This window comes from Amblyraja radiata, chromosome 15 (genome assembly GCF_010909765.2).
Source record: "Amblyraja radiata isolate CabotCenter1 chromosome 15, sAmbRad1.1.pri, whole genome shotgun sequence".
Lineage (NCBI taxonomy): Eukaryota > Metazoa > Chordata > Chondrichthyes > Rajiformes > Rajidae > Amblyraja > Amblyraja radiata.
This window is the reverse complement of record NC_045970.1, coordinates 30,982,163-30,999,130: the sequence shown is the minus strand read 5'-3', so window position 1 is coordinate 30,999,130 and position 16,968 is coordinate 30,982,163. Positions and strand designations below refer to the sequence as shown.

The window sequence follows — 16,968 nt, the reverse complement described above, 5'->3', positions numbered from 1 at the left end:
TATTAAGCAACTCCAGGAGACTATGCAGTCGCAACATGGTCGCCACATGTTCGCGGGAGGTTGCCGGGGAGTCGCCTTCATGGTTGTGAGGGGTTCTCGCATTCTGGGAACTAGTCATTATGGTCGCCGCGAATTTTTCAATGTTGAAAAATTAGCGGTGACTAGAATGAAGTCGCCATGGAGAGTAGTAAGAATTCTCGTGCCGTAGGTGGGTCGCCAGGAGGTCCTAGTGGGTTGCCAGGAGGTTGAAGGTTCTCTTAGGTTCTCGTAGGTTGTAGCTGGTGCTGGTTTCATTGGCTCATTGGGGGAAAAAAACATAAGCAGTAGTTTTCAGAACCAAGGATAACCGACCGGTAATGTTAATGTCTGCCGAGCTTCACAGCCGTGTATCTCTGGCTTCTTAAAAGTTGTCTCCACTCCTCCCCCCTTCCCTTTTAAAGGACTTACCATACACTGTGCTTTTTAGCTTCTTAATTACAGCGCAACCTTCCTGTTCAGCGCGGTGTGTGTCTGTATCACATTGGCTTTGCACCGTGTGAATTTCACTCAGACAGTGCTCCCCCCGCTTGCCCTGTTGCCCGCATGCATAACGGGCTGGTGAAGGAAGCGATGTGTATGTGTGTGTATTCCACTCTGACAGTTGCCATTCCAGTTGCCGGTTTTTCAGGCGACTGCCGGCAACTTGACAGTCACCAGCAGTCGCCTGAAAAATCGCCTAAGTGGGACAGGCTCATTAAACTTCTTTAAAATAATTCAATTTCTCGAAATCAACGAACAACATTCCTTTCTATTCTCATGTTTGAATGGTTGATGGAATGGGACACTTTTCCTTCTAACAAACATAATAGTATTATGTACAGTATGCCATCAGTTTAACTGATTATCACTAAAATCTATATTTTGAAGATTGCCTATGATCATTTTATGATTTTCCTTACCTGGTGAGACTGCCCCAAGTGTATCACTAGAATCTGATGATTTATGATTTTGAGGTTTTGTCCTTAATGCCATAGTGAGTAAAGGAGCAGGCACTTGATTGTGAGGGTGTTATAACTATAAACTTGAAACACACATAAAAAAAGACAAGTTATAGTGCAACTTCACGAGGATTTTAAGGCACAAGAAATTGTTTCCATGTTAATGTTAGCAACAGACAAGTGCAGAACTAGAGTCAATTGTATACTTTTTACCTCAACTATCATTTAATAATAAAACATATTACTACCCATTGTGAAACCACCTGAAAAAATGATCTTTGATCCTAAATAGCCAATGCCCATTCTGCAATGTTATTAAATGTTCTTTGCTAATTTGTTGTGGTCTTCAATATCGGTTATTTCTGTCACCAGCCCACATTTTAGTATTATCTGCAAATTTCGAAATTTAGTCTAAATATCAAAGTCTAAAATGCTAAGATTACAAATAACAGACAATTTCAAGTTTGCACAAATTATGTCTAAAAGTCACGTCATGTAGAAATAATAAAGTTCATAGGAGTTATACAACTTTATTTTAGAATTGATTATTTTGAACCATCCTGTTCCCCTAGGTGAATATAAAAGAAGCCAGCTTGAGAGTTCTAATGAACATTGTGCCTTCCTCCACTGTGCTATCCACTGTGGGGGGATGATTTTTTTGTATAATTGTAGTCCTGTAGGTCTGTGTCCAAGATGGCTGCCGTGAAGAGAGAGTGGACGCTGGCGCGCTTTGGCTGCCAGCGTCCCTCTCTCTTCACACTGTGTTTTTGATTTTCTGTTTTTGGATTGAATTCTGTTTTTAATTTGTGTCTCTGTGATGTCTTTATTACTTGTTATATTCCGATTATATGTTATTCCGATTACTATGTAAGGTGTCCTTGAGATGTCTGAAAGGCGCCCATTAAATAAAATTTATTATTATTATTATTATTTCACAGTTGTGAAAGATGCTACAAAAAAGAGGAATTTTCTATCTTTTTATACCAAATATTCAAAGAAAAATGTACAACTATAAAAATGTATCATGTCTGTCATGTGTCATTAAAACTAAAACCATCTATTCATAAATCTATTATTTTTTACAATAACCTTGCAACATTGAGCTATTCTGTTGAATGAAACCATAGACAGCACGTTCGAATTAGTTTGAATGTTAAATGATAGTTCCACATTTACAGTTGAGAGGGCACATTTTGTGGAGACAAAAAGGTAGGCACGACCACATCTTAGATATGATCATTGTATATCTATTTATAGCTGGACCAATATTTACTAGGTCACTACTCTTCTCTGCATGCTAGCAATAACATTTGTCATCACAAAGAAGGTTTGAATGTAATCACAATTTTTTAAAATTGATCTTTCCACAGCTTTTTCCAGAGGTACGGTTATCCTTATGGATAACCTTTTTTAAATGTTCATGTCGCTGCATCCTTCCAAGCTGATATCTGTCATGAATACTAAATGTCAGTTTGTTTTCAATCTATTGTTTGCAAAGGAGAACATTTCCTCATCTTTCCCATAGAAAGCCTTCATCAGTTTGACAAACTACTGGATTTTTCTGAAGCAGCAAACCATAGAGCAACAAAGGTAGTCCGAAGCAAAGTGCTTCTCATAACTGCATCCTGAATTTCGCTTACAAAATCAAAGTACATCATTCTGCCACTTTTGCACAAATGCTTTACTGGGATTTATTTTACTTTATTTTTGTTTGCAGTTCCTTTTCCATTGTACCTGCTTCATGTTGTATCAAAAGCTGAAAAATATTTAAAATACCCATGAAGACTAAAACAACTTATTTCCCCTTTCTATGCCATACATTTTAATATTCTAGTTACCGTACAGAGTTTCTACATCCTCTTAAGTCCAGCTGCAAATATACGTCCAAAGCTATGATGGGAGCCTCTGCTAATTACTGAAGTAAATTTGACACTGCAAATTTTCGTTTAAATCAGTGCAATGCTTCTAAATATTTCTACACCATTTTGAGCACAACTTCTAATGCGACTACTACATGAAGCCGATCATTGTTTCTGACTTTTATTCCTTTGAACGAAACTAGAGATTGTGCATGAATTATTTTCATCAATGTTCCCACTAAAAGGAAGTCATTTAAATCAAAACTCTCCAGGTTAAATAGTTTTCAACCACATTCAATAATCATTTATAGTGATCCTCTAATATTGCTTGCTTAATTTCTCTCTTAAATCCTCAAACTGTGATCATAGCATCTAGTTTTTTCTGATATACTTTTTCAAATACTTTTTGGTCACCTAGATTATACTGTTACATCTACTGCCTCTCCACCACCCTCAGCTTAGTTGTCCCTCCTAAATCCATACCAGCTTTCATTAAAAAGAACATTTCTGAACAAAATCTCAAAAGTCAAAAGCACATCACCTATCTTCCCTAGGTACTGTCCTTGCTTTCAAGGAGCTAAAAAAAAGATATCTGCCAAAGCTCCCGCTTTCTGTTGTTCAAGAATTCCCAAATGTACGCAGTCAGGCCTCCAGTTCCTTAATAACACTTCCTCTACAAATATCTATCTTCACTAAACACTCCCTGCTCTCCCAGTCATCTTATTTATGGGATCAGGAAACCTCTCTTGCGAAAAGTGAAGTGAAGAACCCATTTAAAAATGCATCCATGCCCTGATCCTCTACAACTAATCTGCCAGTCTTATCCCTTAGAGTCCCGAAGTGTTCTCTAATCCTCAGCCTTCTGTGAATATAACTGAAAACTTCTTATTCCCCTTTATAAATCACTGCAATTTTCCTTTCTAATTTCTTATTTTCTTTCCTTATTTCTCTTTCAGTAATCCTTATGTGCTGTTTATGTTCCAGCCTTTTTTTCCACTTCCTGGTACTTGCATTGTTGAAAGCACATTTGCCTATTTCTTTATGCGACTCTTTATCTCCCAATTCAGCCACTTCAGCAAAGATCTGACTATTATTCTCCAGCTTTACAGTAGCACAAATTTTGTTTGAATCTACCTGATGTTATTTAAAGCACCATTCCACTTTACTTGTTTTTACCTTTTATGTCTATGTTCTGTTTAAAGCTATTGTGTGCAATGCAGGCTGTCCTTATCATTCAAACACTGAATGCTCGACTCCCAATTATTATGATTTTCAGAAATACTTATTATTGATACTTGCCTGTTATAGTTGAGCGACTCACTATGGTTTTCAGACAAAGCCTTTAAAAAAGGAAAAATTGATGCATTCAACTTTATCTGAGTTATTGCTGAAATAGTTGCAATTATATTATGCTTTTTAGGATCCCTGGTCATTTCAAAGTATGTTGCTGCTGAGCTGCCATTGCAGTCGATATTGTCCCTGTCTGCAGTTAATGCTCAGTATGAAGCTGATGGCACCTGCAGTAAAGATAAAATGGTCTTAAAATGATTTTATTATTACTTTCATTCACACACAATGGCTCAGATTTGTGTGGCAGTATTAACAAAGAAACTACTGCTGTTGAGAGCTTGACTACCAGATCTGAACCGAATGGGACTTGAATATATGTGTCGGATTCAGCGTGGGTCAGGTATTAAAAGAATTAAATGTCCTCAGGTTAGGGTTGGATGGAACTTTTCAGCAAATACACCAGTCATGTGGGGTGAAGTAGGCAGGCGAATGTAAGTAGCCATGGAAAAGAATTCAACAATGTGCACCACATTTGAATCAAGCTGGTTCTAAAAAAATATTATGTTGTTTAAGAAGGAACTGCAGATGCTGGAAAATCGAAGGTACACAAAAATGCTGGAGAAACTCAGCGGGTGCAGCAGCATCTATGGTACACAAAAAAGGAGTCTGAAGAAGGGTTTCGGCCCGAAACGTTGCCTATTTCCCTCGCTCCATAGATGCTGCTGCACCCGCTGAGTTTCTCCAGCATTTTTGTGTAACTTCTAAAAAAATATTATGTCTCTGGTAGGTTCCAATTAGCTAAGGCAGAGATGTGTTTGGGTCTGGTTTAATTATGTACTGTGGCAGGCCATTCCTAATGTTACATACAACTTCATTAGATTGTGATTGTGAAATAATGCAGAGAAGGTTTGCCAGAATGATGCCTGGGTTGGGAAGGTATAAGGTACAATGAGAGATGGATAGACTTGGATTGTTTCCTCTGGAATGCTGGACATTGCGGGGAGACCTGATGGAAGTAAAGAAAATTTTCAGACACAGATAGGGTAAACTTTAGGTTAAATATCGAGAGCATAGCTTTAAGGTGAGAGGGGAAAAGTTTAAAGGAGATGTGCGCGTGTAAATCTTTTCCAGAGGATGGTGAGCGCCTGGAATGCGCTGACAGGAGTGGTGGTTGGGAAGATACAATAGTGGTATTTAAAAGACTTTTAGATAGGCACATGGGTATGCAGGAAAATGGTAGGATATGAATGACGTGTGGACAGATAAGAGATAATAATAATAATAATACATTTTATTTATTGGGCGCCTTTCAGACATCTCAAGGACATCTTACATAGATTAACAGGAATATAAACATATAATCAGAATAAAATAAATAATAAAGACATAACAGAAACACAAATTAAAAACAGAATTCAGTCCAAAAACAAAAAAAATCAAAAACACAATGTGAAGAGAGAGCAGCGGCAGCTAAAGCGCGCCAGCGTCCACTCTCCCTTCACGGCAGCCATCTTGGACAAAAGACTAACAGGATTACCATACAGACAAAAAATCATCCCCCCAACAATGGATACCACTGTGGGGGAAGGCACAATGTCCAGTCCCCAACCCCAAGTTCACCCCAAAGTCAGGCCTATTGAGGACACCGCAATTGCCTCTACGGAGGCCCGATGTTCCTGGCCGTTCTCACCGGGTGGTGTTGCCCCGACGTCGGGAGAGTCCTCTCAGCGGCTGGGCCACCTGGAACGGCCGCTTTCTAGCTGGAGACCGCGGCTTCCGAAGCCGACAAGGCCGCGCCGGTTTGGAGCTCCCAGGCTCCCGATGTTGAAATCGGCGCCGCCCGCTCCGCTCCGCAGACCCGCAGCCCGGAGGTGTCGAACACGGCGGTCACAGCTCACCGGAGCTCCAGCGCGTCGATCCAGCGCGGCGACCCAGGCAAGGCATCGCCCCCTCCGCTCCACGATAGCGCTCCCGCGCTGTGCCGCCACCGAGGCTGAGGTGCTGGGCGGTCCCCGCCAGGAAACGGCGCTCCAAGCCCGCTGGTAGGCCACGAGGACGGGTCGACGGGCAGCCCGAAGAAAAAGCTGCCTCACCGACCAGGTAGGGACCTAGAAGTAAAATTGACCCCTACCCCCCACATTAAAAAGCCCATATCTCCAAACATCACTAAACAGGACTCACTAAAAACTTTTAAAAAAAGCGAATTAAAACGGACAGCTGCTGGCTAGCAGCCGTTCCCCAAGATGGCTCCTCCTACTGATGGTCTTGGCATCATGCTCAGCACAGACATTGTGGGCTGAAGGGCCTATTCTTGTGCTGTACTTGTTCCACCTGACTTGCTGTCTATGGGAAGGGAAAGTTATAAGAATCATTGCCATATTGTTTTACAAATTCCTGCTTGGAACTGCCAACATTTACCACTTTGCACAAAGATTCAGGATTGCTCTGTGAAACAAACAAGTCCCGATGTTCTGCACAATTGATCACCATTGCTAATCTACTCACATTCTGCTAACATATCAATGGAGCATGAACCTCTGCAATTTTGGAAATATTTACTGACCTGGTGCAGATTCAGCAACTGCATTTGTCAGAGAGAAACAGCTGTGAGGGAGATAGGCAAGTTATAACAAATTTACATCTTTTGATTTAAATAAAGATAAATCAAAGATTCATGTTTTGATTTTATTTGCTCTATTCTTTACTTTTGTTTCTTTACATGCTCTTAAATCTTTTAATAAACTTAAAAAAAGCATACTGAATTACAAATGTTTCTTGAAAGTATATAAGCGTGAATGTCAAAAATGTTTCAGCCTGTGTGTGACTTTACTGGCTGTGAATGCATTTTCGTGGGTTTACATTAACAATGCCCTGTGTTGTGCAGAGCTTTGTCAATAGGATTACAGCCAGCTTCATTCTGGTGACTCTATGTAGCAAATAGTTTTGTAGATACATTGGACCAATATATTTTTGCATTATGGGATGAATACTGCAAAGCACCCTCAAATTGTGCCAAGGCATCTTTTCTTACCATTTGAACAGATACCTCATCTAAATACATGGATGGGAGATCCAAAAACAAATGGTGCCATGCTATCAACAATTAAGTCAACCTGGAATATAATAATTTTGTAAATATTTTCAGCCATCTATTTCACAACATTTTGTTCCTGGCATAGGACTCCCCTAAATGATACCAGTAGGACAGTTACTCATGGAGAATTCAGTGCTCTGATAAATGACAGTTCTTATTTACTCACAGAACAACTATGCTTCACTAACCCATTTCCCCCTGAAACAGTGGCAACAGAAAAACTGCATTTCTTCTCATTGAGATTTCTACAAGCTCACATGTATGCCTTGACTGCTTTGTCCGTGGAGGTCAGAGCCACAGTCATTCACAGTTTCCTAGCTTGAGACTATTCCAGGTTGCTGTTTCTGATATCAGCTACATTTCACTGCTCGTGGCTCTGTGCTTTATTTAGAAGGCCCCCCAAATTCCATTAATCTCATATCCTTTTCATTCACCACACAGAAGCAGGCAAAGTGGATATGGGCATTTGCCCACATTACAATCTTTCCTAAAAAGGCATTCAGAGATTGTACTCAGTCTTGCAGATCTCCCTGACAACATTCTGCCAGTACTTGACTGCAATATCCTGAAGGGTCTCTAAGATCCCACATTATGCCTTCTGTAGAAGCTGATCCTCAATGGCAAGGTCTCTCTGAGCTTGCAGGAGCCCCCTCCCATCACTACAGCAACCACTCATTCAGCAACAACATTCTGGATGGAGCAGAAGTCAGCTGCTTTTCCACCATTCTGACCCCAACATAAACCGCAATTCTTCTTCCCCCAAGTTTCTTGTGACATAGGAAGAAACCGTTCGGCCCATCAAGTGCTGGACAGAATAATCCAATCAATCCCATTCTCCAATTTATTTCCCTGTAACTTTTACTCTAACATATTCTAATTAACACTTCCCTGATTTCACCAACAGTTACCATTGATCTGACAACCAGCGCAACATGGGAATATGCGAGGAAATCAGAACATCCTGGGGAAACCCGCACATGGGGAGAATGTAAAAACTCTGCACAGACAGTTTGGGTGTCACAATCAGGTGGCTGGAGCTGTGCGATGGCTCCTCTGTGTAAAGCACCACTGTGCCATTCACAGCATCATCCTGCTCCTACTTCTCTCTCCATGGTCCAATGCTCAATCTCATCCCTTTCTCCCACCTCCTCCATCACCTGAAATATAACAGAAGCTTCCACTGATCCAATGCTTACCAGTCACCCCAAAACTACTCATCCTACTCCTAAACCCAGCCTTAGTACTGACTCCTGGCATCACAAGAAACTGCAGATGTTGGAATATTGAGCAAAAAACTTAGTGCTGGTGGTACCTAGTGGGTCAGGCAGCATCTGTGGAATGGATAGACGACGTTTTGGGTTGGAGACCCATCTTCAGATTTAAGGAGTGGGAGGGAAAACCCCCCCCAAAAGAGAGGTGGGGGGGGGGGGGGGCAAAGCCTGGCAGGTGATACAGATGGGGGGGTTGTGTGAGAAGGAACTACAGATGCTGGTTTAAACCGAAGATGTACACAAAAAGTTGGAGTAACTCAGCCGGACAGGCAGCATCTCTGGAGAGAAGGAATGGGTGACATTTCAGGTCGAGTCTTTTCAGTCTGAAGAAGGGTCTCGACCCACTGAGTTACTCCAGCTTTTTGTGTCTATCTTCAGGTGAGGAGGTTAATTGCCACATGGGTGTAGAAGAGTCTTGACCCAAAATGTTGCCTGTCCATCTCCTCTACAGATGCTGCCTGACCCATTGAGTTCTCCTCAGCACACTTTTATTCATGAAAATGAGCAAAGGTGGTTAGCAGTGAGAGGCCCACATGCCACATGGTTGTTAGTTAAATGCGCCCCAGGGTGCACCAGGGTTCTAAGCATCATCTAAAGTAAAGTCAGGTTAAAAACATCGAGGTGCACATTTTTTGCGGCACTAGCTTGCCAAAGGTTTATGTTTGCCAAAGCAAAATATTGCACTTCAAACTAATGTTTTGCCAATGAGGTTCCTTGGGTCCTTTGGTAAATTTCTGAGAAATATCATTACGCGCTGTGTGAGGCAGATTACATTATCTTCAACGATCATGTCATATTGCACATTACACTCCACAAGTTTATGTGAACAAAATAACTCCTTGCTTACTCAATGCACAACGCACAATAACATAATGCAAATGCATCCAAAGTGTTGTGGGGCTGTGGAAGACCCATTAGACCCCCAATTTTAATACAACTGAGAAGGTACCATGTAAGATGAGGTATCTTGAAGGGTTGTGGCAGAGGAGGAGACTGCAACAATAATATAGGAACACAAGGGGGAGGATTTTGAAATCGTGATTTTGCTTAACTGATTGTCAATATGGGCCAGCAAGATGGGTGAAAGAATTTAATAAAAGATGCAGATTTTGGTTGACCACATTTGTACTCAAATAATCAAGACTGTAATCAAGATTGAGGCAATTTATCCAAGAATGCTTGGGGGAGGATCAAGACAATCAAGACAAAAAGGAATAAAAAATGTGGTTGATGGTTTCAGCAGTAATTGACTTCAGACAGAGTAGATTACAAGCAGAAGTGGAAGTAGGCGGCCCAAAACTCCATTCTGAGTCACAAATATGTCCCAGAGTTTCCAATGAAATAATGATGTTTAATTTCTGGAGGTTCCATTACGTTCATTTGGCCAGGATCCTAGATTCTGCAATCGTGGAATCGCAGGTCTCCATAAACGGCCTCTCCCAGAGGGAGTAATGGCCGCCCGGGCCACCTTCCTATTGCGCTGGCCCGCACATTCACCCGCGCCTATGTGGCGATAACTTCAAGGAGCCCAGCGGAGCGCGCAGCACGCACGACCTGAGCAGCAGTTTAAAAACGTTAAGTGACAAATTTAAAGAAGTGAAAGTTAAGAAGCCAAGAAGTACAGAAGACATAACAGGGGTGACATCACTCGCAGCGCAAGCAAAGGCAGGCAGTCAGATCCATTGTGATGTAATCAGCGAGACCATCTTGTTTATTTTCTAAGTTATTTGATATTTGTGAACATTTTCATAAGCACCTCGAGAAATAATGTATGAAATTTTCAGATAAGGCGACTTTTGACATCATGCCATAAACATCTATCGGAATATGTAAAAATTTCACCGTTAGCGCGTCGTGTTTTCAAGGAGATGTGAAACTCATATGTACATCACACAAATAAATACACATCCAAGATCAGAGTTTTATAAGTATAGAGATATTGCGCCACTGCAAAATCTCTTCAAAGTATGCCTACTTTGAAGAAGTTGGCCTCCAGCCCTATCCATGGTCTCCCAAATTGATGCCTGGTCTGTTGAGTTACTTCAGCACTATCTTAAAATATGAAATGTTTACAGTGAAAAGGACATGGGTACTAAAGTGTAAGTCAATGCAGCACCAGAAAAGAATTCAATATTACACTGAAAATAAATACTAATAGCTTTAAGCAGGCAGAAAGCAGTACAAATTGAATTAAGAAATTCTGTAAATCTCTTAAGGTCTTTAAGGTAAATCTTCGAAGGAAAGAACAATCAGGAAATTATAGCAACAGGAAACCTGAATGAAATACGGCAATTAAACAAAACATGTAAAGAGGGTAGTTAATGGCCGATTTTCATCCGCGGGATCAGAAATTTGTGATAAATAAGAATTGGAAAAGCACGGAGAGAATAACATCATGTTAATTTGGATTCCCCTTATATATGAATACGTTTGACAGGAAAGAGCAGCTGGCCTATCTGATTCAGCTGCGATGCATGAAGAGATTTATTTTCATCTATCTGAGTCTGAAGAAGGGTCTGACTCTGTACCCGAAACGTCACCCACTCCTTCTCTCCAGAGATGCTGCCTGTCCCGCTGAGTTATTTTGAGTCTATCTTCGGCGTGAACCATCAGCATCTGCAGTTCCTTCCTACACACATTTTCTTTTCACCTAAATGATTTAAAAGTAAAACTCTGTGGCAGCCCCGATGTTTTCTGACTACTGAGGTATAAATCTTCCTAACACTCAGTATTTTCTGCACACATTTTCTGCCGATAATCACTCGGTGGTGGAAGAATATCTTGCTCACCTCCTCGGCGAACGGTGATGGAAACGCGGGCCTTGGACTGAGGCAGCGACACACGGAGCGGGTCCAGCGCGTTGCCAACGCCGAGCGCGTTGCTAAAACCAAGCGCGTTGCCATTGGAAACGGGACGTTTCAACTCTGACCTTTGGCCCTTCCGCCCGGCAGGACGCGGAGAAGGTGGGAGATTGGGAAGGGCCCTGGGCTTTCGGCCTGCTGTGTCCGGTAGCAGTTAGAGATTATGATGCCGGTTCGGTCAGGACGTGGTAGAGGCTGAGCATTTGCCCGGCGTATGCATTCTTCTTCCCCCCCCCCGTAAGAAAAGAGAGGTTGCGTTGAGCGAAGCGAAAGAGATGATGCTGGCGGAGCAGTCGCAGACGTGGTTTCCCACCCACGTCCAAGTTACTGTCCTACAAGCCCGGGATTTGAACTCCAAAGGTAAAAACGGCACCAATGATAGCTTCACTATTATCCAGCTGGGTAAAGAGAAATATTCGACCTCGGTGGCGGAGAAAACCTTGTCCCCGGTATGGAAGGAGGAAGTGTCCTTTGAGTTCCCTGGTCTATTGCTGCAAGGAACGCCGGAGAAATACACCCTACACCTGTTTGTCATGCACCGTTCACTGGTCGGGCTGGATAAATTCCTCGGACAAGTGGCCATTTGCCTCAACGAACTTTTTGAAAATAAATCGAGGAGGCAAAAAGAGTAAGTGTTCTCCTTTTTTTGTATGGGGTGTGGTGGCAGGGCGCATGTCTTTTGTAAATAGTTATCTATTTAAGACGAACTGTACACCAGCCATAAATTTAAACTAATCAAACGTTATTTACTACCTATACATGGTTTATGGTGTGTATTTTGAATAGCGTATATAATGCATATAATTAAAACATTCCACTCTTAATAAAAGATTGGATTAGGTTAATAAGGTGGTAATCTAAAACTTGGATTTCATTTGTCAATTGCTTCACTAGAATATACAAAGTTTCATTGTATTATTTAGGTTAATATTTTTTTATGTTGAACTAATTATGCAAAATGTGAGTATATTTGACAGTGATAAATGTGACTTTCATGTTATCCCCACTAATTAATTACTTCTATTCCATGGTATTTGTGGAAAGATAGTGACTGGTTTGGCCTAAATCAGTTTGACAAGATGTTGGGATGGAAGAAACTGACATACTATTGGGCAGGAATGAAAAGAAAAACAAACTAGTCCTGAAATCACGGTCTGGCACAGCACTCGAGTATTTTATAACATATATACTCGAACAGAGATTCTCATTCCTATTGGACTGAGAATTTGAACGTTTATTTTTCATTGTCGTTTACGAAAAGATGGTAAACGAAGAGTGAATTTAACATTACTTTTATATTGGTGTTGCCTTTGATTCAGAATGAACCAGATTAAAAAATATAATTAGAATAGAATCTGTTTCATTGTCAGCCGAAAAAAGGATGGAACCTAATTCCCACAGTTATGTTCATTTGTGCCACAAATTTTTTTGCTTAAAAACAAAAACATTCAGATCCCTTCTATGCCATTTCTGAGATTTGAAGCTGAACCTTTCTGAAGTGGTTGTTCCTTACAGAAGTTTCATAAGCCTATGCTTTAATGATCTGACAAAATGTATCCAAGAATATAAAAGTGATTGTAGTTAGGAAGAAGGCTGATGGACTGGATGAGAATGTTTGAGGGAAGGGTAACGGAGATCTGCATGAAAAGGAGCCAACCTATTTTATATCCAATCCCTTGGGATTGTTTCAGCACCATCTTCATTCCATTCCCTCCTCCATCCCATTTTCCTTAGCTCATATATTTCTGGAAACCCTTTCTCCAAATATTAAAAGAATATGGGACACATTTCAGTGTTGGCTGATCCTAGAGTTTAACAAAATCTCAATAAATTAGTGTCACTACTACTAATAGCAAAGCAACACGTGTTTATATATAAAGAATATTAACCATAAGTAAAGACTGAGAAATCAGATTAACTGTAAAAAGAATATTTATGAAAATTGCAGGTAGACAAAAATGCTGGAGAAACTCAATGGGTGAGGCAGCATCTATGGAGCGAAGGAAATAGGCAACATTTCGGGTCGAGACCTTTCTTCAGGCTGAAGAAGTTTCGACCCGAAACGTTGCCTATTTCCTTCGCTCCATAGATGCTGCCTCACCTGCTGAGTTTCTCCAGCATTTTTGTCTACCTTTGATTTTCCAGCACCTGCAGTTCCTTCTTAAAATTTTTATGAAAATTGCATGTACTTGTCTGCACAATACGTAATTTTTATCTTTATGGAAAGAAAAAATATTTTCAGTTTGGTTTTACCTACTAGTAATTTCTTCGTTACTTGAATAAAACTGATTGCTTGTGATAGAATATCCAAATCTAAGAATGCAATGCCGATCATAATTTGTGGGAGGAAACAACTTTAGAAGATATACATGGCCTTTGTCAAGTTTCACATAATTGAAAAGTCTGAATTAACTTCCATGGAACTACTGCAAAAATGATGCTAAGAGTTTGTAATTATTTTGGTTGACTGGAGCAGTTTTCTTAAAAAAGCCAGAAAATACTGAAATTACTCAAATCAGGTAGCCTTTGAAACATAGAAACATAGAAAATAGGCACAGGAGTAGGCCATTCGGCCCTTCGAGCCTGCACCACCATTCAATATGATCATGGCTGATCATCCAACTCAGTATCCTGTACCTGCCTTCTCTCCATACCCCCTCATCCCTTTAGCCACAAGGGCCACATCTAACTCCCTCTTAAATATAGCCAATGAACTGGCCTCAACTACCTTCTGTGGCAGAGAATTCCACAGATTCATCACTCTCTGTGTAAAAAATGATTTTCTCATCTCGGTCCTAAAAGACTTCCCCCTTATCCTTAAACTGTGACCCCTTGTTCTGGACTTCCCCAACATCGGGAATAATCTTCCTGTATCTAACCTGTCCAACCCCTAAAGAATTTTGTAAGTTTCTATAAGATCCCCCCTCAATCTTCTAAATTCTAGCGCGTACAAGCCGAGTCTATCCAGTCTTTCTTCATATGAAAGTCCTGCCATCCCAGGAATCAGTCTGGTGAACCTTCTCTGTACTCCCTCTATAGCAAGAATGTCTTTCCTCAGATTAGGAGACCAAAACTGTACGCAATACTCCAGGTGTGGTCTCACCAAGACCATGTACAACTGCAGTAGAACCTCCCTGCTCCTATACTCAAATCCTTTTGCTATGAATGCTAACATACCATTCGCCTTCTTCACTGCCTGCTGCACCTGCATGCCTACTTTCAATGACTGGTGTACCATGACACCCAGGTCTCGTTGCATCTCCCCCTTTCCTAATCGGCCACCATTCAGATAATAGTCTACTTTCCTGTTTTTGCCACCAAAGTGGATAACCTCACATTTATCCACATTATACTGCATCTGCCATGCATTTGCCCACTCACCCAACCTATCCAAATCACCTTGCATCCTCCTCACAGCTAACACTGCCCCCCAGCTTTGTGTCATCTGCAAACTTGGAGATGTTGCATTCAATTCCCTCATCCAGATCATTAATATATATTGTAAATAGCTGGGGTCCCAGCACTGAGCCTTGCGGTACCCCACTAGTCACTGCCTGCCATTCGGAAAAGGACCCGTTTACTCCTACTCTTTGCTTCCTGTCTGCCAGCCAGTTCTCTATCCACATCCATACTGAACCCCCAATACCGTGTGCTTTAAGTTTGCATACTAATCTCTTATGTGGGACCTTGTCGAAAGCCTTCTGAAAGTCCAGATATACCACATCCACTGGTTCTCCCTTACCCACTCTACTAGTTGCATCCTCGAAAAATGCTATAAAATTTGTCAGACATGATTTACCTTTCATAAATCCATGCTGACTTTGTCCAATGATTTCACCACTTTCCAAATGTGCTGCTATCCCATCTTTAATAACTGACTAGCATTTTCCCATTGCAAACGAGACAGTTAACATCCCTTTCCATGGCTGCTGCATGATCTGCCAAGTATTTTCAGCATGTTATTTATACTTGTTTCTTGGCATCTGAATTTACGATTTTCATTTGTTGTGGCTTTTTTTAAAATGGACTTAAATGCGAGAGGGGTAGCATTTATGCCTGTTCTCCACATTTTTTTTGTGGAATCATGGCTTGAATACTATCACCAAGGACTCATTTGTGACTTCCTGACTCTTATACTCAATGCCCCAACCTATGAATGCAAGCAAACCACATGCCTTCTTTACCACTTCATCTAGATTTGTTGCCACTTTCAGGGAGATATGGATATTGACCCCAATATCCATTTGTACATCAATGCTGTTAGGGGTCAACCATTAATTGTATATTTTACCATTGGATTTGATTTTCCAACAACTCACTTGCTCGGATTAAACTCCATCTGCCATTTCTCTGCTTTCTTTCAAAGGAAGCACATACAAGATTTAAGAGGATGGAGTCGGACAGGGCCTTTGAGGAATACAAAAAAGGAGGAAAGGACTTAAGCGGGCATTTAGATGGGCCAAAAGGGTTTATAAAATCCCAAATCTTTTTATACCTACATTAAAAAAAAAAAAACAAGAGGATACGAGGGAGAAGGTAGGACCGCTCACGAATAAAGGAGGGAATTGATGCTTGGGGTCTGGGGATGTTGGTGAGGTACTAAATGGGTGCTTTACATCTTGTTTCACCAAGAAGGAGGGCAAGGAGAACAGTGAGATCGGGAGTCATGGCGAGTAACCATTATTACTTCTTTATTTAAGAAGGAAGGGAAGACAATCCAGGGAATTATAGGCCGGTAAACCTCATCAGTGTAAGGAAAGTATGGGAGAGAATTCTTTGGTATAGGGTTTACTTCCATTTGGAAGAGAATGAGTAAATTGCACTCACTCAGTATGGTTTTGTATACAACAGGTCATGTCTTACTAACTTGATTATGTTTTTTGAGGAGGTGACGAAGATGATCGATGAGGGTAGGATGGTGGACATTGTCTACATGAATTTTAATATGGCATTTGCTCATCCCCCATGTTGGGCTGATCCAGAATATTTTTTTTTAAAACACAGTCCTTGAAATTCATGGTCCAGGATCACCTAAAGTGGAGGAATGTTATTTGGAATGGTATTTCAATATATGCAGTCCTTGGCGACACCTATAGTGGAAAATTACATCTGCAAACTACTGTTTTCATTCGAAACGCCATCTTCATTATTTTAGAAGAGTGTTTCTCCCTGGTTTGCCTCAGAATTAATAAAGCAAAGTAGAAGCAAGCCATTTTGGATTCTATGGGATTGAAAAGGCAGATGGCTGTATAGGAGGTACAGGATTTTTGAGGGACGGTGAGTGGCAGAAGGCATTTAAAGTTGTAGGAAGGAATTAGACTACAAAAACTTTCAGTAGCGATGAGTGATTTGATGTTCGAGAGGAGTGACTAAGTTATGGGTGACATAGATCATGGTGCAAGGGGGAAATGAGCAACAGGATTTTGAATAGGCTGAAGTTCACAGACCTTGGACCAGAGAACATTGGAATGACTGGGTCTGGAGGTGGAGATCACATCTTTGTGCAAGTTCAAATAAAATGCTGAGTTTGAGAACAGTCTTGTTCAATTTTAGACTATATGAAGGGCATTTTATTATTGGCAGGAGCTGAAAATGATCTCTTTAGGTTTCTCAGTG

The 16,968-nt window shown here is 41.0% G+C and overlaps 2 protein-coding genes across 4 annotated transcripts in view; one reads left to right on the top strand and one right to left on the bottom strand.

The window, feature by feature from the left end:
* The window catches only part of LOC116981161 (sporulation-specific protein 15-like), a 247,845-nt gene extending 246,789 nt beyond the window's left edge, over positions 1-1,056 (bottom strand). For both annotated transcript variants that reach the window (XM_033033964.1, XM_033033965.1), the window contains exon 1: positions 939-1,056. In XM_033033964.1, the coding sequence (XP_032889855.1) occupies positions 939-1,011 (73 nt within the window). In that variant the 5' untranslated portion in view covers positions 1,012-1,056. The remainder of the gene's footprint in view (positions 1-938) is intronic.
* Positions 1,057-11,429: 10,373 nt separating this feature from the next.
* rab11fip2 (RAB11 family interacting protein 2) overlaps positions 11,430-16,968 on the top strand; it is a 78,452-nt gene continuing 72,913 nt past the window's right edge. The window contains exon 1 of one of the 2 annotated variants that reach the window (XM_033033963.1): positions 11,430-11,980. In XM_033033963.1, the coding sequence (XP_032889854.1) occupies positions 11,628-11,980 (353 nt within the window). In that variant the 5' untranslated portion in view covers positions 11,430-11,627. The remainder of the gene's footprint in view (positions 11,981-16,968) is intronic. The other variant, XM_033033961.1, reaches the window with a different exon arrangement.